We start from the raw sequence: 21893 nt of genomic DNA, 5'->3' as shown, positions 1-21893 counted from the left end.
CATACAGAGAAATGTGGAACTGTTACAATTCGTAACACAAAAACATTGTAAAATGTTTAAAAACTGTTGGTTAAATGCCAAAGATGTCCCGCCTTGGTGGTGAAGTAACGTCTTTATTGCTAATAAGAGTGATGTCAAATCTCTGGATATATGCGATTCTGTGAAAAGCACATTTAAAATATGCAAACATCATACGATATAGAATACAACAGTGAGCCATGATAGTATCTACGAGATGTCAACGTAAGAATTACACCGAATAAAGTACTGTGATAATAACTCAAATAAAGACGATTGTATAGCATTCTTGACGTGTGGCTAATTATTATAGAGGTCAATATATTTGACGAATGATTAAACTTCTAAAGAATTTGACCTTATAACTTTGCCATACGCCAAATTGTAACTGTAAATATTGTAAATCAGGGCATAGTAAATATCTTCACGAGATAATCGTATCAGAAATTATAAAAATATCACCAAATAAAATGCCAACGACACGTATAAACCTTGCAATATTCAGAAAGAGATAAATACACAACGATGTATATTATTAATGTTAGGGTCACTTACCTCCAGGGACTGTGGACAGAAACCATGATTATAAATAAAATGAACACACTAGTGAATCAATATACACTTTATATGCTTAAAAATTAATACAAGTCTGAAGGGGGGGCTCGCGCCCTCGGTGCCGTGTCGAGCGTCATTACCGCGTCGAACCATAATTGAACAGTGTCGATAGGAATGTAGATAGTATTACATTACCTTTTTCTCATTAATTTCTCACATAGACTAACACGTAATTAAACCGAGGCTTTATAACCGTACATCTGATACCAGCGCAACCTACGAGCTGTCAAGAGAGATGTGGCGCCAAACTCTATAACCTAACTTATGCTAAACATAGTTCGTACATGAATTGGGAGTTCTCTCATGATTGCTAACTGATTCATATTGGAAAAATAAAAGTGCGATCTCCAAATTCACGTGGATTACACATGTGTTCATAGGACAGTATGCGTGTCAACTAGTCACTCAGCACAGTGCATTTACCTCGACTCCTCGCGGCGTGTAGTCCGCTTTGCGTTCATTCTCTCTATAGCTCCGTGGTAGGTCGGATCATTCTGTTACATCTTTTAAGGCAGTGTGGCTTTCTAACTTATACCTGGACAGACTGGCATGTCAAATGATCAATATTGGCACATAAACAATCATAACATTTCAGTATAAATAAGACATGATATAACACAGTTAAAAGAATAAACCACACAGCCGTTCGTAAGTTTTTAAATAATAAAATGATCATAAAAATAATCTCATCAATCAGAATCATTAATAGAGCTCGCGCTAAATAACGTTGCGTTCCTGAAATTAGCCATTTGACGCTCCACGCATATGCGTTTTGTTCTAAGTTTTAGTTCGGACAATGCTTCTATAAAGTTCTGTACAAACAAATGCGCTTATAGTCAAATGGATAAGTTCAGAGACCAAAAGTCATTTGGCGCCAACTGAACGTTATGTTGACAATATTCAAGTGTTAGTTACCCACAAGAAATAAATATGTGATATGTGCCTAAGTATGTTTGTTCATGATTACGTGAATTTAGATGTGAGTGACGTCAACATCGTGCCGAGTCTTTCCATTTATTTACAGTAATAAATAACAATTAAAGTGGTAAAAATAAATCAGATCGAATCATGGTTATAATATCTGAATTGAGGGCTGGGTGCACTAGAGGTTGACTCAGATCTAAACCCCGCCGGCTGAGTTATTTATTGTGGGTCATCAGTAGCTAGGCGCTGCAGAAGTTGTATGATGCGTTCATTTTCCGAGTAATAAACTATTTCGTTAGAATGTACAACGGGGGTGTCAGGCGGCGGCAGCTCTCCTGGCCCTCCGTCGGCGCTCTGCAATCACACAAACAAACGAACATGGCAACACTTGCTACGAAACAATGGTAGATGTTTGCGGTCACGAGCAGGCAACCCCGGAACTGGCCTACATCTGCAACACTACACACACTAAATAGTTGCCGGTCAACACATATCAGTCACTACTAGACACCTCGGTAACGCAAATACTTTACAATAGGTTCGTAATACATGCAAACTGAAACAAAATATAATTATAAATTAACACATGCATTTCGTCAATATAATTATTTTTGTGATATATAACGGAAAATGCCTGTAAAATAAAGATTAATTTGCAATGTAAAATAAACCAATCACCAATGATAGATGTACACAAAATATATCATAACATGCTGTGTATAAGATGCTAACTGAATAACACTATCATATGTTGTCACTGTCAGAATAAAAAAACCCTCATAATTTAAAAATCGTGTAAAAAAATATCTAAATGATTTTAGTAAAGTACCAATCAACGATAACCGATAATAAGTATACATAAATAAATAGTTATTTGACATTTCATCTTTTAGTTCAACATCTCTACATAATAAGTCTAATTTGTATTAAAAATTAAGATACATTTTCACTGAAATACACACGATTTATCATATTATTGTAATAACAGGAAATACAACAGTAAACTACACCATAAAACGATTAAAGCATTCAACGTTTTAGAACATAAGACCATTATAATATGAAACAGGCAATAGACGAACACAATCACATAATTATATATTTTATCAATTTATCAACCAGTAAAAACGACAATTTCCCTAAGCACACTTGACATATTATTATATAATCAACCAATATACATAAACGGCTATAATACTGTCACAATCAGAAAGCACGGTGACTAAATAAAATAAGGCATGTGTGGGTTGTATACGAGACAATAGACGTATTGAATATAAAAGCTAACAGTAAGTTGCATTATTTAACTATAACCCAACTATAACCAGCTGTATTGCTTGCCGTGCATTGGACAAATCGGCGATTCGACAACTGAAAATGGTTCGATTATCGTTGTAGTTCAATGGTGCAACTCACCGTAAGTAATGGAGGCTTGTGTGGGGCTTGATTCTTTTTAGGTATGACTGGACACCAAAGCAAGCTTATAGGAACAACATCTACGTGTTTGTATTGCTTTTAACATGTACCGTGTGCAATTTTTGAAAACATGTACCACATCAGGTCAAAAATACAGGTGTCATAATTTTTTTTTATCTTAGTGTAGTTCAGAGTCGAGTCTAATCATGGCCGCTAATTACATTCGCGTTCAGTCATACCTAACGTATATGTTTATTTGTGTGTATGTGTATGTAGAGTGTATGGTGCGGTACTTACGGCCTATTGCTGGTGGTGGTCGCTGTTGGGCTGCGCGGGGTAGGGGTAGGGCTGGTAGCCGGGGTACACCTGCGGCGCGTACACGCCGTACTGCGCGTACTGCGAGCCCGCGCCCGCCCCCGCCGCGCCCGCGCCCGGCGTCGAGCTGCCGCCGCCAGAGCCGCCAGACCCGCCGCCGCTTGACTGCACAAACACAATCAAATCAAAACAATCCCTTGACACCACAGTTACACAAGGAATGAAAGGAGAAAGTGTCCAATGTAAACGATTCAATGTGCGTATGTAGTACCACATTTCATTTTGTGGATAGTAAAGTAAATTTGTAAAGAGGCTTTGGTAGATAAGAGGAATGGGATGCTAGGTTGCACGGAATGCATAGGATGGGGTGCACTGAGGCCGTAGGGTCATCTACCATATTCATTATCATACATATTTTTATACTAACAAAATAATCATATAGATTTTGAATACTTGTTCGAACTTCATCGATTTCAATAGTGCATAGAATGAAAATAAAAATTTTTGAAACATAAGAGTATCTTGAGAGGTTGACTCGATATTCAAGTTCTAGATTACTTCTACCACATCAAAATATGATTGAATGAGTACCTTAAGTTTGATCTGCGCCTCAATAGCCTCGGCCTCCTTGAGCTTGCCGATGCTGCGGTAGTACTCGGCCCACTGCGCGCTGTAGTCGGGCTGCGAGCCGCCCGCCGGGGGCGCGGGGGCGGTGCCCGGGCCTGCCGCCGGCCCGGAGCTCGCCGGCGGGGTGCCGCCGCCGCCGCCACCACCTAGAGAACGAAAAAGGATATATGAGATGGGTAAACTTTAGGTTTACATAATGGGAAAAGAGAAGAATCTTCCATATAGGTGTGTTGAAGGCACTTTAAATTGGTGGGTACTGGCTGTCATTTAAACACTGTTGGAATCAAGTCGTCAGAAGCCAGAAAGCCTGACACCAGTCTCACAAAGCTGTATTGTGTTGCCCATGTAACTGGATTGAGGAAGTCAGATAGGCAATCACTCAATATGAAACACTGACACTCAGTTGCATCTGGTAAAACTAGAAACCGACCCAAACATAGTTGGGAAAAGACTTTACCAACCACAACCCCATCTTTTCCCCTTACTAATTTCTCCATGACTAAGAATCCACCTAATTGAACCCAAAGCTTTTTTTCTTTCTAATTCCGAGAAGGAATGATCAGTAACGCTAAAATAAATGAAAAATAAGTAATATAAAAATGATATTTACCATCCATACCTTGCTGCTGCTGCTTGGCTTGCTGCTCAATGGCCTCGGCCTCGCGCATCAGGCCGAGCGAGCGGTAGTAGTCGATCCATTGCTGCGAGTAGTCCGGCTGACCGGTCGCCGGGTTTATTTGCACTTGTTGCTATATATTCAGATATAAGAGGGGTTAACTAATATACCTAAGTTATATAGACGGTAAATTATATTAAAATAGTTTTTGTTTATTTACGTTATATAGAGCCCTGCTTCTAGTAAGAACAATGAAACCCATAAATTAGGTAAGAGGACAGTATTTTGTCTAAAAATGCTCAGGTAGTCAAGGTATCTGATGAGCCCATCTAGTGGTCATTTGACATTCATTTATCACCTAAAGTTGTTTTTTACTTTATTTCCAGCTTGTGGTGTCGCACTGTTCCCTTTATAAAGAGTTACCGCGGCCCTAAACTCAGTAAGAGTCTGACACTCCCTCATTGCTAACCCACAGCGGGAGGAGTCATTTGACGATTACCCAGTAGCGGCGTAAGGGGGGGGCGGAGGGGGCGGTACGCCCCGGGTGCCACATCTCGGGGGGTGCCATCTCGGTCGGCACATATCTGCATGACCAGGATGGCGCGGGCAGAAGGGACAAGTCACTAAGGGTGCCATTCCAATCTGCGAAGCCTAGGTTCACTACCAATCACTGCGTGATATTCAAATTTTAAACAAAACTACATGAGACATCGAGGCGGTCACCCCTCTCAGTTCGACTCGTCACCCTTCTCTCGTATTTTTGCTTTTATCTGATTACTTTAATTAATTCCTCAAAGTTAGAAAAAAAATTCCGCTCCCTTCGCTCGCGGATTTCTCTTCATTTCCAATTTGTTCTACACTTACGTTTTGAGTCCTCAATCTAGCAAAAAGAAAGCACCGAAGTAGCAAAAAAAACTGACGCTCGCTTAAGTCACGGTTTCTTTTAATTTGTGCTTAATTCCGAGTTAAATTAGAGTCCTCAAAAAAAAATATAAAAAAAAATATTTTACAGTGGATATTTCTAAGCTATTTAGGCGCTATTTGTAAGAGGAGGTGGAGGACTTCGGTGTCCCAAATCTTAATAAATTTTGAGCTCGCTCTCGCAGCTGCTTCAATTTCCGGTCGTTTTTTTACTTTGACTTGTCTGAAACTCAACAATTTCGCGCTCGCTGCACTCGCGCCTTACACTTGACAGTTATTTTTTCTAATCTCTTTAGATAACTTCTTGCGTCACAAGTATCAAAACTTACGTGCCCTTCTTCACTTTACAGTGCTTTTTTCAAACATTTTTGGGAACTTCTGTGTTTAAAAACTCAAAAATATCGCGCTCGCTACGCTCGCGCCTTACACTTTACACTACTTTCCTCCGAAGCCTTTACATATCTCTTTGCGTCTCAAAAATCTAATATTTCGCGCTCGCTTCGCTCGCGGGTTCTTCACTTTACGGAGCCTATATGTCCCTCTACATTTTATAACACCTTCTAATTTTTTCCATTTTTTGGCTTGTGGTGAGAAATAAACGATTTATTATTATTATTAACACTCATGATTGCAATAAATATTTGAAGTTTGAAAAGTTTGAAGTGCTTTTTTTTACTACGTGATTATGTTTTGCCTTTTTGGGGAGGGTGCTCAATAAGTAGTTCGCCCCGGGTGCCACCCGATGCTACGCCGCCACTGCGATTACCCATCAAAAAAATAATACAAAAATTGGCCATTCCTATTGGTGGGAATCCAGTTGGTCGCGACATTTTCTGGGTCACGATGATGACTTTTATAATTTAGTGCGTACCTGTGGCGCCTGCGGCTGCGCGGGCTGGTGCCAGTGCGGGTTGTAGCCCCAGGCGGGCGGGCCGGCCGCGCCGCCGCCGTAGTACTCGCCGCCCGCGCCGCCCACGCCGTTACCGTTACCGTTGCCGCCATTACCGCCGTTACCGCCCTCTTGGATGAAGTTTACCGGCTGCAAGTGTAGTAAGGTTATAATATCTAGGGAATAATGTTGTGTGGAGAATATAAAAATTGTCTTTGAATCCAGTCTTCTCGATTCAATTTCACCAATGTCTGCTATATGCTTGTAAAATATATTTTTAAGAAGTATTTAGTAAACATTTCAGTGCAGTAACATTACGGAACATTGAAAAATTCACACTGAATCACATAGTGGAATTTTATGATGCAATTTACATGATACATTTTTTGTGACCCATTTTTCTAAGTTGTTGAATATTAGTTAATGACATCCTAAAAAACTCTCGCGTTGATAGGCCATTTGCGACCAATTTCAATAAAAATCAAACTATTTTCAACATCCAATAAATGTTATCATATACATACCATGCCGACTTTCTCCATAATGATCCTCTTGCAGTGTTCGACGGCGTCGGGATGTCCGCGTATGTAGAAGGTGCGGTTGTTGCGGTCGGAGCCCTGCGCGCGGCGGTCCAGCTCGCAGTGAGCACCCGATGCCGCGTTTATTTGTTTAATTACTTCACCACCTATGGGGAAAATTTTACGTTTAAGACTCGTACCAAATACGCAAGTCAATCTCACACACACACACAAAAATTAAAAGTTCAAATTTATTTATTTTGGCGAATATGGGTACATACATCTTACACTTCGTGATAAAGATACTGAAAACACACACAGTGTTTCATGAAGAATCTGGTAAGAAAGTAGGTATGGGAGAGGTAAGGCATTTGCTGAATAATATAGTGGTTGCAAAGCAGACTGGTTCGATTCCTAGGTCAGGCCAAACTTTTACATAGCAGCCCGGAAATATTAACACCGGCGATCAGATTATCAGATTGCTGTGCGATCGGACAATAAGAGCGAATGAATACATAATGCACTACGTCTTGCGGGGTTAGCCCAGTGATGTCTTACATGTTTTACGTTTTATCAGAGTTTACGATTGTAGTTTTACGATGATTTCCTTCAAGAACAGCCGCCATGGCTACATACCCCTGCCGATGATGAGGCCGCACTTGACGTTGGAGACGGTGAAGGTGACGCGGATGTCGTGCGAGTCCTGCCACTGCGAGTAGTCGCCGGCGCCGCGCTCGCCGTTGCGCTGCGTGGAGCCGCCGCGACCGCGACCTGACCGCACCTCTTGTTCGCGCCTCTGTTATATTACAATGGTATTATAATATGCCACAGTCAAAGTAATAGGTGTTCATTCAAATTAGGCACGTTAAACTAGCACTTTTTTACCCGGAAAAATATCCCTTTTCACGACTGACGCTGACGAACTTCCAGCCATTTAACTAAGCATAAAATATTCCACAATCCGCCGTACCGTAGATCTAATTTTTGGAATGGTGCAACAGGACTTCTGACGCTTATCACCTGGTGCTTTCATAGCATGTACTTGACTGTATTTAAATGACGCAAATAAGGGTGCACTTAAATTACCAAGGACCAGAAATCGTGAAAAATATTGCTATTGCTTGAAATATATAAATCAACTGTATTTTTCACCAATTTAAATCCTAAACAGTAAGAATACTCACATTTACACTAGAGATGAGATCTTCAATCATTTGTCTGGCTTGGTCAACTTGATGCGGCTTGCCTTGTAGGTAACATCTGTTTCAACCCAAAATATTAACAACCCAATTACAAGCATACATTAATGGTATATTTTCATGTCATGTCATCATGATATACCTTTTGTCTCCGGGTCCATCGTCTCGTTCCTGGTGGAACTGAACCCTGCACCCTGTCTCCGCTTGGATTTTCTTAATCATGTCGCCGCCGCGTCCGATGACGATGCCTACCGCTACTTTCGGTACTAGGACCTGTTAACAACGTTTTGATTTTAGAACAGTTATAATGAAAATCAGTCTTTATAAAGCAGAATACAGACTAGGCACTAGGCGCTTCCATTATATGTAGTTTCGCATAAACAGAAATAATAGTTAGTAATACTCTGCTTATTATTAAATTTGAACATTCAAAATGTAACCAAATATACATAGTAGGAATGCCTGGTTTGTGTATAGCTAAAGAATGATTAAGTCCTTCATTTTATACGCGGAGTATCGCTATCGTTTCTGTGTACTTTAATTATCGTTGGCGTGTAAACTTTAATTATTTTTATGAGAAACTTAGTCAAACGGTCTCAAGATATTGAGGTGTCAACTTTGTAAACCATTACTTATAAGGTGGCTTGAGATAAATATAACTAGAAAAGAAACTTTAATTTCAAACTCAGTTTTGAAGTCGAATATAATCAAGAATGTTAGGGTGTTTGTGAGGTCTTTTGTACACAGTGACTTCCAAATCCACTTCACCCTATTACACAAACTACCCTCACCTCAGTGGCATTAGTAGCGAGTCCGTTGCCCTGATCGTGTCCCGGGTACGAGTCGTCGTACTGCGGCTGTCGCTGTCCTCCACCCTGCTGCATGTCCTTGTCGGCCAGCAGCTCGTAGACCAGCTGTTTGGCTACCTTGGCTCTTCACACAAGCAAAGTATCCTCACCTCGGTGGCATTAGTAGCGAGTCCGTTGCCCTGGTCGTGTCCCGGGTACGAGTCGTCGTACTGCGGCTGTCGCTGTCCTCCACCCTGCTGCATGTCCTTGTCGGCCAGCAGCTCGTAGACCAGCTGTTTGGCTACCTTGGCTCTTCACACAAGCAAAGTATCCTCACCTCAGTGGCATTAGTAGCGAGTCCGTTGCCCTGGTCGTGTCCCGGGTACGAGTCGTCGTACTGCGGCTGTCGCTGGCCCCCGCCTTGCTGCATATCCTTGGCTCTTCACACTTGCAAAGTATCCTCACCTCAGTGGCATTAGTAGCGAGTCCGTTGCCCTGATCGTGTCCCGGGTACGAATCGTCGTACTGCGGCTGTCTCTGTCCTCCACCCTGCTGCATGTCCTTGTCGGCCAGCAGCTCGTAGACCAGCAGTTTAGCGCAACCTTGGCTCTTCACACATGCAAAGTATCCTCACCTCAGTGGCATTGGTAGCGAGTCCGTTGCCCTGGTCGTGTCCCGGGTACGAGTCGTCGTACTGCGGCTGTCGCTGGCCCCCGCCTTGCTACAAATCCTTGGCTCTTCACACATGCAAAGTATCCTCACCTCAGTGGCATTAGTAGCGAGTCCGTTGCCCTGGTCGTGTCCCGGGTACGAGTCGTCGTACTGCGGCTGTCGCTGGCCTCCACCCTGCTGCATGTCCTTGTCGGCCAGCAGCTCGTACACCAGCTGTTTGGCGTGCTCAACCTTGGCTGGGTCGCCTGATATGCGGAGCGGCTTCTCCTAGACACGTGCAGAAAGTGATCTTAATGAATGGTTGTTACGTTTTTCAACGAAACTTTTAAAATTTTAAGTTGTATTATAAATATAATATTTTCTAGGGACCTTAGATGCCTGAGACATAACTAGATCTCTATGGCGGCACGGAATGTCGCGTGAATCGCGGAATATCGGAATTAAATGTGAGCTATCATCATATTTTGCGAAAATTACACTAGAATATCTAGAAGCTATAGAAAATATCTAATCAAATACATATTTTTCATCGAAATTGGATTTTGAAAACTAGGCCAATCAATGCCCAGAAATTTGATTATTGAAATCACATACAATCATATAAATAACTCCTAATATGTACTTACATATTCTGTGTTAGGTCCTTCCTGAATGACCACCATTTTGGCTCCCGACTGCTCTTGGAGCTGTTTAATAGTTTTGCCATTCTTGCCAATGATGAGCCCCACTTTAGGCCCTGGCAGCATTATTTCATCCTGCTTGAATGATAAAGGAAAATATTAAATGACTGTTCAAGTTTTATTGATTGAAGCAAAGCTGTGTGGTGATTGGACTAAAACTAGGTGTGATTAAATATTTCTAAGTGTTCTTACACTACTGAAACAATACTTTTGTACATATATGTGACAACTTTAAAATAAAAGTAAAATATCTACGCCTAAATATTGTTAATTTTAAAACTACGCGTTTCTTAAAGCATTCCATATTATTATTGATTTTTATACATGGTTATTAGATTACTAGTTTACTACATTCTAACATGCAATCTATAAATAAAGAAAATCTATCCACCGTCTTTTTAATGTCCAAAGATACACAAATGGCCTATTAAATGTTACATATAGATCTAAAGTGAAGTGTGCATATCTACACGAACCATTCAAATCGACGGACGGTCATTCCCAATATTCGATCTATCTATTCTTTTGCTAACTATAAAGATAGGAATTTGACAATAGGTACTTGTATTGGGATGGTGTCAAAATTTTAATTCTATCTCTAGTTTGCAAAATATTGGGAACAGCCGTAGCTTCTACAGAATACGTGATTAAATAAAATGAATATAAATAGATACAATGAAAATGTTTACTCACGTCACAATTTTGCACCCAATCCGCGCGTCCGATTGGTAGGTTGCCCTGCGGATTCAAGCAAGTTGGAGTCACTACTTCCTATCCTACCAGCCGACCACACTTCTTTGCTATTCAGTGGTTCTTACTACACTTCCAACAATAATAATCTATACTAATGGAATAAAGCTAAGTTTTTATATGTTTGAACGCCCTAATCTGAACAACTACTGTACTTTTTTGAAGAATTTAGTGTTGGTTTGGTTAGTCCATTTATCGAAAAAGGCTATAAGTTTATACGAGTATTTTATGAAACCGCGGGCGGGAGCTATTATTTAGTTAGTCGATTAAGTAACAAATTATATGTATATATTAGGTTTGACTGAACGTCTCCCTGATTTAAAGGACCTAACTCGAACTATGGAGAAAATAAAATAACATACTTGAGTATGTAATAAGTATAGAGAGCAAGTAACATAAGGCCACTTGCATCATCTCTTCTCATTGTTCAGGCTGCACAATAGGTGATAGATTATTAGATTTCTGATCTTGGTTCCTAACAACACTTTTACACAAATGGAATGTAAAAGAGTGATTTTTAATAAAAATACATGTAAACAAATTCAATAATAAGATATATTGTAATTGAATGTTTAAAATATTTGCTATAAACAGCTGTATTTCTGGGAAGTCTGTTCATCACTGCTTCTTCTTTCCAGCCATAATATTTTGGTATGCTGTCAAAAACTCTATCTAAATTAGCCAAACACATTAAAAAGTGCAAATCTAAATTAGCTTACTTTCAATAAACGATTTTGACTTTGACTTTTGTCTCTTTAGCCAGTTCCTAATGCATAAATAGTTCGCTTTAACAGGTAATGTTTAGCAAGAACCAACTGAACGGAATCGCATGGGCCAACCCAGCAGATTGGGTGCGAAGTCGTGACGAATGTACAGGATATACATACATAGATCACGCTTAACCGCCGAGCTTTATTATAATCCACAACCAGCTGAAAAGCTTGTTAGTCAATGTTATTATAAGTTAATACCTTAACCTTTATTGTAATATGTGATACTCAATTATGTGAAATTTTATTTATTTTTTCTTGGTAGATAGGCAGAATAAGATAACTGCAACATGAAATTTTACATACGAACGACAGTACCGGGTCGTTACCAAGTACTAAAGCAGGTTTTAAAGACTTTTTGTAACTAACAATGGTCTCATCGAATAAATGAATTTGAATAAAAACAAAAATATCAACATGGACGTATTAAATTGATATACTTTTGCTTTCTAATACACTAACTGCCATTCAAAATCTAAGGGTGTGCAGTTAACTCGTCATATATTAACAAGTGTCCTGTATTTGGTTGTTAGGCCTCCACCTTGTTAGTAGGTTAGGTAACTTACAGCGAGCGCTCCGCCACCGCCTCGAGGCATGGGGGGCATGCCGCCGCCGCCGCCGGAGCCCTGCCCCTCGGGATGCTGCGGCGCATTCTCTCGCCCGCGGTGGTTTACTATTTGGTTCACGAGCTCCCTAAAATACATTATAGCATTATATTGTGCAAAAAAAAACTATAATATAATAAAAATATGGACTTGTTTCAGATATAAGACAAAACCAATCTTTATGCTGTATTTTCATAGCATTCTGTTCAGCAGTAATCAATTAAAAACGTAACAGACAAACACTGATTTTAATTGTGTATTCTTTTGTTCCCATGAAAACATAGTTCATGTTCATGTCCAAAGTTATTCACCTTCGTATGAGCACTATCTAATCAACACCATACAGCCATCCTACTGCAATCAACCTTATACATATCTTTGTAAAGTCATTCAGGTATTAAGATGCTTCCTATCATAAGGAATTTGCTGATTATTTAAAACAATGGTCAGCAACAAGCGACGGGATTATATTTAGTCAGTCAGGCTGCTGAATAGATGTGACTATGAGAAAGTATGCAGAAATACATAGTTTGCATTTTGTTCCTTCATTCTCAATTCTCAATTCTTTATTGCATACCATAATGTATTACAGGTTGTTGGTAGGTTATAGATATTAGTCACAATTATGGACCCTGTCGGGCACAAGCAATCAATAGTAGGAGAGAGGAGGAAGAGCACTGTGTGTTTAAATTCTATGTATTATCATTAGTATCATCAGTTAAGTATGTAGTTAGTAGTTTGAAGTTTTTTTTTTTTTATATATATATAATTATTAGGTTTTCTAATGGGACGGTTTACATTTCATTCCCCTTATGTTGCAGTTTGCAGTGTTAGAACGCTGGCTTGCGAGATCCAATTTAGTCACTCCATAAGAAATCTGTTTTGACTCAGCTGTGGCATGTACCAGCAACTTTAAAGATCCATGTTTTCTGTTTTTGGGGCTTAATTTCCCTATTTATATATTCAATTTTTGTGCTTTTTGAGGCCTAATGTCCCTATTTATATATTTTTCGTGACATGGTTTACACAGTTAACTTACTTGGCTCTCTGTATAGCCTCCCTAGATCCGGTGAGGGTGCACAGCCTGTCGGGCTGACCGCCGGAGTCGGGGGCCATTTGTATCTTGCAGCCAGACTCGGCTTGTAAGCGCGTGATCTGCTCACCTCCGCGCCCGATAACTATGGATAAAGGACAGTGGTTTTAAAGCAATAAATAAAAATAGGCAGAAGTAGATTTTATTGTTGTGAAGTTGGGATTGACTCTTAAATAATGTTTAGCTATACATAGAGCTTCTCCCCTGGGTAGTGACTGTATCATACCCGTATGTTTATAATGAATGCTTGGAAGTCTGACTACAAAAGATCGCCAATGCATGTACTCAAGAGAAATGGAGTGAAGGTGCTGTGCAGGGAAACTAATAAATACTAACCAATAGAATTGTCTATTATGGGATTGTTTCAGATTTTTCTTCTATTGGTTAATATTTAATATCAAAAAAACTGCGCGCGCGAACAGAGCGGACGTCTTGTGTGTTCGTATCCGAGAATTATTTTTCGCTAATTACTTTCCTGGCTAAAATGTCACGGAAGTGTAGTGGTTGTAGTGTGGACATTATAGACATGCCATTTATTGAGTGTTCCAAAAAGACCTGCAACAAAGTGTATGACCTAAAGTGCCTTGGAATACCTACGGAAAACTTTGGATCATTCACGCAAGAAGATAAGGATCAATGGGTATGCCCTGAGTGTATTTGCTCACAACGCAAGCCGAATCGCAACGCTGATACACCTATTAACAGAACACCTGGCCAAGCAAACATTTTTCCAATTGATAGCAATGTCAATACTCAGCGGGGAAGTCGTAAAAAGATCTTAGACTCACCAATGGTAGAACATAAAGTCAACTTGATGGAAGAGATTAAGGACTTTCGATTAGAGGTATTATCACGTTTAGAAACCCAGACAAACGCGATGGAGACTATGCATCAAATATTAAATTCTACGAAAAGTGAATTGCAAGAATTACGTTCATACGTGACGGTACTTGAACAAAAGTTGATCAAATTTTGCACTAGAGAATCAAATTACCGAACTTAGAACCCGCAATCAATACTTAGAACAGCAATTTAATGTCACCACAGCGTCACAAACATTAGAAGAGACGGTAGAATTATCCAAAACACCGTTGAAATATGTCGACGTGATTTGTAAACAACCAACAAATATAAATAAAGTGGGTGGCAAGAATATCTGCAACACCGCCAGTACCTCAGCTATGACATCGAGTGTGGCCACGAAAACAGTGGAACTACCAATGACAAAAGACTTATCGCTGGAAATGAGACATCCTTTACCAACAATCGATACTGAGATAAATAGCAAAGAAGATAATAATGAGGGGTGGATAACAGTCCAGAAGAAGAAAGGAAAATTCTGAATAAGGACGTAAAGAGGGGACAAAATTCGAGCCTAACGGAAATTCAAGCAATAGAACGTAAGAAACACCTCCACGTTTGGAGATTACATCCAGAAACTACAGTGGAAAAATTAACCGATCATGTGATGCAAGTGTGTGGCCCAGAAATAAATGTCAAAATTGATAAAATTAGGCATAAGACAGAAAGGGACTATGCTTCGTTCATTATTAGAATCCCGGAGGGAGATTATAATAAGCTATGTCAACCAGAAGTGTGGCCTCTGAATGCAGAATTTTCTGAATGGATTTGGTTTCGGAGATCAACAAATAAACCGAACGACGGGAAATAGATATATTCAAATTTTTTATCAGAATGCAAGAGGTCTGCGTACTAAATTGGATATGTTTTGTACCAATGTCGAATCTTCCGGAGCTGATTTAATTGCAGTTACCGAAACTGGTTGCAATGATTCAATTGAAAATGCAGAAATTATACCGCAGGGATATCACATCTTACGATGTGACCGATCAGATGGGCGGAAACAAGGAGGCGCGTTTCTCGTGGCCACACACGGGTTCGAACTACGGGGTGTTAAAGTACCTGGTGACGTCAACGTCGACAGATGCGCTTTGAACTGGTTTGTGCTAATGTATATATGCGTAGTAGATATTTATTTTTGTGTTGTGTTGTCTATATTCCACCGAATAGTAGCGAGAATGACTATATGATCTTGTTTAGAATTATAGAACAGTTATGTGTTATGTATAAGGACGTTGTTGTTATAGGAGATTTTAATTTGCATTCTTGTAATGATAATGTATTGAATTATTACGAATACTTTACTAGTTTTTGTGAATTCATTCAGACTAATGGAGTACCAAATTGTAATGGCCGTCAGTTGGATTTGGTACTGTGTTCGTCGGGGGTGAGCGAGGTGCGTGTGAGTGAGGCGGACGAAGCATTGGTGCCAGTTGATCCCTACCATCCGCCGCTCGCAATATGCGTACCATTAGGCAAATGTTCACTTTCAGAACGTAGATCCACGGACTCCATAGCACCAGATTCAGCTGTAACCGAGGCGGGTGGCGTGTGGCCGCAGTGGAATTTTGCCAAAGCAAATTATGACTCGCTATACTCATTGCTTACATCGAACGATTGGAATCCATTGTATAACATAAATGACCCAGAGAAGGCGATTAATTATTTTTATGATACCATAAATAACATTATAGACAATTGCGTTCCGAGGAAAAGGCAAAGGGAGGTAAATTCAAGGTACAGGTACCCTGAGTGGTACACTGGTGAAATTATTCAGTATATTAGACAAAAGTCAATACTGCATAAGCGATACAAAGTAAGTGGGTTAAGCAGTGATTACGAGGTGTTCGCTCGGTGTAGGGCCATGGTAAAGACTTTAATATTGCGTGCTCATAACCATCACCGGGAGAGGGTTCAGCAAGGGTTTAAAAAAGATCCGAGATCTTTCTGGGACTATGTAAGGGCTAAAAAGGGAGCAGGTAATCGAAAAAATATCTTTAAAAATGGTAAAGTTTTACCTGTAGCTGAGTGTGCCTCAGAGTTTGCGCAATACTTTTATTCGGTTTACGAAAGTCAGGAACCACGACTCGATGTAAGTGCAGCGATGGCCGCAGTCGGCGGTAGCAGCTCACGTGTCCATATAGATAGACTACAATTAAACCAAGTAACGGAAGCGCTCGATCGACTTAAGGCAAAACGGTCAGCGGGGCCAGATGGTATTCCTGCTTTTATAATAAGAGACTGTCGGGCGGTGCTAGCGAAGCCTCTATTGCATCTATATAATCTGTGCATTGAGTCTTTCTATTTTCCAGAGTGTTGGAAAATCACGCGTGTTATCCCTGTACCAAAGGGGGGGATGGATTCTGACGTGAGTGGCTATAGACCGGTGGCAATTCTGTCAGCACCAGCGAAGGTTTTTGAGTCGACTATACAAAAGTGCATATTAGACCAGGTGTCTAGTTTACTGTCAGACGCCCAGCATGGATTTCGACCGGCTTGTAGCACGGCCAGCAATTTACTGAACTTTATGATGTACGTGGTTCCAAATGTTGATGCTGGAGTACAAGTCGACGCTGCTTACTTTGACTTTAAAAAAGCATTTGATTTGGTGGATAATGATATACTATTGGAAAAGCTGGCAGCAGTCGGATGTACTCCGAAGTTGCTAAAGTTCTTTGCCAGTTATTTGAGGGATCGACGGCAGTTCGTAGAATATGGTGGGTATAAATCTGAGCCGTATTATACGAGGTCAGGAGTAAGCCAAGGCAGTAATCTAGGCCCTTTGAACTTCATTATAATGATAAATGACCTACCTGGGACTGTCAGATTTGCCACCTGTCTATTGTTCGCGGATGATCTTAAGTTGCTTATGGCGATTAAAGATAGGAGTGACTTTGCACGTCTACAGCAGGATATAAATAGCGTGGCAGAGTGGAGTAGGAAGAATAAATTAGACTTTAATATTAATAAGTGCTCGGTGATAACTTTTAGCAGAATGAAAAGACCGCAATATTATGAGTATGAGTTATATGGCACGGCAATGGAGCGGGTAGAAAATGTACGTGATCTGGGGGTACGCCTAAACACCGAGTTAACATTTCGTGAACATATTGTAAATGTTTGTAAAAAGTCATACAGAAGCCTGGGTTTCATACTTCGTCGGGCTGCGGATTTTACAAACATAAACGCGGTGGCAGCACTGTACAATGCTCTGGTGAGATCACAGCTGGAGTGTAACGCTTTAGTATGGGCTCCACATGAGATTAAGTATAGTCTTATGCTGGAGCGCATACAGAATAAGTTTACCAGGTATTTATACTTGAAACTTTATGGGGTATATCCCTTTTATCCGTTGATGTACCCAACCTTGTTCGTAATCGGCATGGTTGGGTACAACAAACTGGAGACGAGAAGGGATTTAGCGGTTGCCACGTATGTTTTTAAGCTGTTGCGTGGTATGACGTATAATGCTGGTGTTTTAAAGGAGATAGGTCTGAATGTGCCTGATGGTTACGTTATGCGACGGCGGCGACCACGGTTACTAACAGTGCCACGCGCGCGAACAAATTTACTCGATAAAGCGCCAGTGACGCGCGCTTTGCGTACACTGAATGACATTGCTGAGAGGATCGATTTATTTTCGTGTTCTTTGAATGATTTCACAAAAACTACATTGTTTGTACTGTGTTATAAATATTAATAGATGTTAGAGGAGTTATGTTACCACGCTACCGCCTTGGGATATTCCTGTAATGATAGCTGTGTTTGTGAATAAATAAATAAATAAATAAATAAATAAATAAATAAATTTTTTCCGCACCGCAGCCTCGTTCTGCATCTATGGACAGGTAACGTATGGGGAAGGTATAAAAAAAGCGTATACTTACTAAGCCCAACCATCTTATCGGGGACCCGTATGTACTCGTTGAGCGTCTGATCCGGCATGAGACTGGCCGGAGCGCTGGGGGGCGGCGGCGGGGCGGCCGCGGCGGCCGGCGCCGACCGGCTCGCGGCCGGGGCGGCGGTTGGTGCACTGAACATATCACTGCGCATGTGTTATTATATGGTCCTTGAGGTTTCACCCACGTAATTTAGGAACTAATCCCCGAATAAAAAGTAATTATTACAAGTTTGGTAAATCAAAAATAGATAGACAATAATATACATTGTAAAAAAAATAGAATAATTGATGCCAAGACTAAACTGTGTGTAATGTTCTTTATTTAGAATTTTAAATTTAAATAACTAAGGAAAGTTTTCACTTTTATAAGAAAAAGCAATCTATAAATAAACCACAGACAGACAAGTGTGAAGTGACAAATTGGCACTTTGGCAGACCATACAGTTAACATTACCGTTTATAATTAATTTCTCTTATGTATTTCTTTAAAAAAAATTATGACTTAAAGTTGAAACTGTTCTTGTACTCATTAACTTATCAGCCTACTTATACTGGCCAAATTAGTACCATGCTTCATCTATTTAGAAAAGGTGAGGTCTTAGTTTAGCATAATAAAAATTAAATTATGTTACCTAAAACAGGTTATAATAATACAAAACATCAATTCCAGCGAATCAAACACAATGTTGAAACGAATTTATCTATTCTAAGCTAATATTTTAAAAAGTAGTTCCTGATTGTGTCTGTAGGCAATTGTTGGGCTCTTATGTGGGAATATCATAAGCTATATGTATTTTATCTGGGGTACAAGAAGTAACCTCTTAGAACACTGGTGAAACCTTGACAATCATGTAGTAAAGAAGCAACCATAGAGGTTGACAAAGGTACCTACCTCATTGGTGGTTGTTGTTGTTGATATGGTACTTCAACTGAAGCTAATTTCTTCGCATTCGGTTCTGGACCCTCCTCCAATGGCCTCTTGCTTCCACCTCCTTCGAGCTTAGCAGCAACCTGTACAGAATATTAAAGTGTGTAGCTACTGTTATAATTTTTATTTTATACTGAAATATTAAGTAAAGAATAAATGTTTTGTTGCCAAATAACTTTTAGTTGAAGAATATGTTTGACTATGCTTTTGTATAAAAAATAATGTCAAACTGTCATTTAAATTCTTTAAGTGTAAGGTAACTGACGGTTGAAAAACCCCCCTTTTTAGTAATAATATAATTTAGATTGTATTTTTTAGTGAGTGGTCAGTGTGTTTTAGTGGAATTAGCATGTAATGAGGTGGGATGAAACGAGTATGTTAAGTGTTCATGTGGATGGATGAAGAGGGAGAAGATAAGAAAAGATGAATGGATTTTCTTAAAGATACAATGAATCAGAGAATGTTATCATGACAGTGACAGAGTTAGCATGTTAGCATCATAGATATTGTACTAACTCCAAATTAAATTGGCTTTTCCAATTTGTCAAGAATTATTTTGATTTATTAACAAATAAAGGAATATGAGTCTTCTATCACAAAGATATCTGCAAAATCATTTGTGTAGGTCATTAACAAAACATTACTATGTAGTAATATGACTAATTACTTAGATAAACAATTTACTGGTAATAGTGGTCATGAACTTTCTAAGAAATTGTAAACTTTATGAATAAACACTCCTATTTTTCAATGACAAAAGTTATTTTGTATCATGACTTTGTATACACTAATACCTCATACACACCTTTTTTAATAAATTCTAAAGTGATGCTTTAAAAGTGAGATTGTTTATAGAATCGCACAAACATGAACAAAGTTTTACTAAAACTACACTATTTGTTAAAATCTGCCTCTTAGATGACCCGCTGACTGAATATTGGTCTCCTGTGATAGGATTTTGTTAAGTTTATTATAATACAGCACACTTGAGCTCACATCATGTTACTTTACTGCTCCGTTCCAAACTTACTGTCTATAGACGGGAGAACAGACAAAATGTGCAAACAAAACACTACTGCATATAGGCCAGCCACCATATGGCTATACAATATATTGATGTGAGGTGTTTAAGCACAGACCAGACAATTGGTATCAAAATTGGCACTAAAAGAGACCATTTTGTATTGGCTGCAACAGTTTAATTTTGTTGCTTTTAATGGCTACTGTACACAGTTTGTACGTTTGTTACTTGAAATCACTGAACATTGAGCAGGTTGCTGAACTTACAAATAGATATTTTAAAAGCCACAATAGTATTTGGACTCAACAATTTTTTGCATAATGATTAAATCCTTCATAGATAACTCTGGTATTATGAGTTTATGAGCAATATGCATCCTGTTGTTAACAAGATAGAGAGAACCAGAGAGTATCCATTGGCAGCTACAGTATAATTTAGCAACAATGTAGCAACCAATTTGTAAAATTTTCTTGCTTCACCACAAATTTTATAGAAAATAGAATACGTTTATGGCGAATTTGATGGAACATTACCATAAGAGTAGTATTATCACAGGTGAATTTAGAATACGAATCAAATTCAGGCTAAGCAACTGAAGTTTGCCGTCTCATGATTAATTCGCGCCTATTGTGTGCCACAACGCAATAATACCTGCCGCGAAACGGCACAGCCGCTCGGCATGTACGCCAATTGAAATCAGCCGGTCCGCAAGGACTTACATCTAAACAACACGGCAGAATAGTATTTGCGAATTGCACCCACGAAACCATCGCGAAAAATACAATCAATAAGTAGGTTAGGTAAAAGCATCTTACCAACGATCCATCAAAAGAACATCAATAGTATGCACAGAAAGGGGTAGGTTGGCATAAAATCTACTTTTAATTATTGACAATTACCATGTTGAGGGTATAAACACCAATTAATAACGATAAATAACACGTAAATGTCAATAGACGCGATTTTTGTAAAGAGAAGATGCGCTTACCAATCTAGCACGTTGTACAGCAGCCGCAAATCCCGCCGTTTGGCTATTGTTTTGAAGCGTAGCCATAGAAGAATAATCACTCATATTTGAACCCAATTTCACATTCAACCGCGTAATACCGCAGCCATTAAAAAGGATCAAAATGACCCAAAAACTTTATGAAAGGTTTCTCTCGCAACGCAAGTTCGTTGCGAGAAAGACGCGGACCATAGACAAAATGAGAGATGTTTTAAATGTCGCTTACCAAAAGTATTTCTTTTTGTATTTATCTACGAACTTGTGCAATTAATGAGTTCCCTAATATAGCTGAACCTTAGCAATCTGAAATAGAACAATAGTTGTGCTATTTTTCATACTAAAAACTTCAGTTGAATTTTAAGAAAAGTCAAAAACGTTGTCTTTGGTTGAAAATGAAACTACGTTTAGTTATTGTCATAGACTTTGCCAAAGGAGGATTTATTTGGAAAAAATAAAGTATTCAATTTTCCATCAGAAAATCCATATTGACACCACACAATATTTGAATAAAATCGGAATATCGGATCAACAATAACCAACATAATACTCAAAAATATAATAGAAAGCATTAGCATAGGCAATGAAAGTTTCATTTTCTCAAAATTTCATGTGGACAAACTTATTGATTAGGGTTTATTTCATCAGAATAGGTTAGAAATATTTAATCATGGATTTATAAAACTGTGTTTTTAAATAAGCATTTACATTATTACTCACTCTTGTAAAAAAATATATAAATCTAATTTTAGGTGCTTGGTCT

The 21893-nt window shown here is 39.2% G+C and overlaps 1 protein-coding gene across 1 annotated transcript; it reads right to left on the bottom strand.

Annotated features, from left to right (window-relative positions):
- Positions 1-622: 622 nt before the first annotated feature.
- Positions 623-21352, bottom strand: LOC110379437 (far upstream element-binding protein 3). The gene is made up of 16 exons (XM_064041637.1): positions 21116-21352; positions 19071-19189; positions 18165-18322; positions 13363-13501; positions 12285-12411; positions 10145-10273; positions 9609-9785; positions 8201-8331; positions 8044-8119; positions 7496-7655; positions 6866-7026; positions 6324-6491; positions 4526-4664; positions 3880-4061; positions 3271-3453; positions 623-1911 (listed from the first exon to the last, which is right to left on the bottom strand). The coding sequence occupies exons 1-15, from the start codon at positions 21197-21199 to the stop codon at positions 3274-3276; spliced, it is 2130 nt and encodes a 709-aa protein (XP_063897707.1). The 5' UTR covers positions 21200-21352; the 3' UTR covers positions 623-1911; positions 3271-3273.
- Positions 21353-21893: the final 541 nt, after the last annotated feature.

The sequence above is a fragment of the Helicoverpa armigera genome, chromosome 25 (genome assembly GCF_030705265.1).
Source record: "Helicoverpa armigera isolate CAAS_96S chromosome 25, ASM3070526v1, whole genome shotgun sequence".
In the NCBI taxonomy this organism is placed as follows: domain Eukaryota; kingdom Metazoa; phylum Arthropoda; class Insecta; order Lepidoptera; family Noctuidae; genus Helicoverpa; species Helicoverpa armigera.
Note: the sequence above shows the minus strand (reverse complement) of the source record. Positions and strands in the feature narration are given on the sequence as shown.

Excerpts from the sequence above, each read along its gene's own strand:
- LOC110379437 (XM_064041637.1), bottom strand. The coding sequence starts at position 21,199 with ATGAGTGATTATTCTTCTATGGCTACGCTTCAAAACAATAGCCAAACG. Across the intron at positions 13,502-18,164 it reads CGATAAGATGGTTGGGCTTA|TTATCGGGCGCGGAGGTGAG; the intron begins GTAAGTATACGC and ends CTTTATCCATAG. Across the intron at positions 12,412-13,362 it reads GAGGCTATACAGAGAGCCAA|GGAGCTCGTGAACCAAATAG; the intron begins GTAAGTTAACTG and ends AATGTATTTTAG.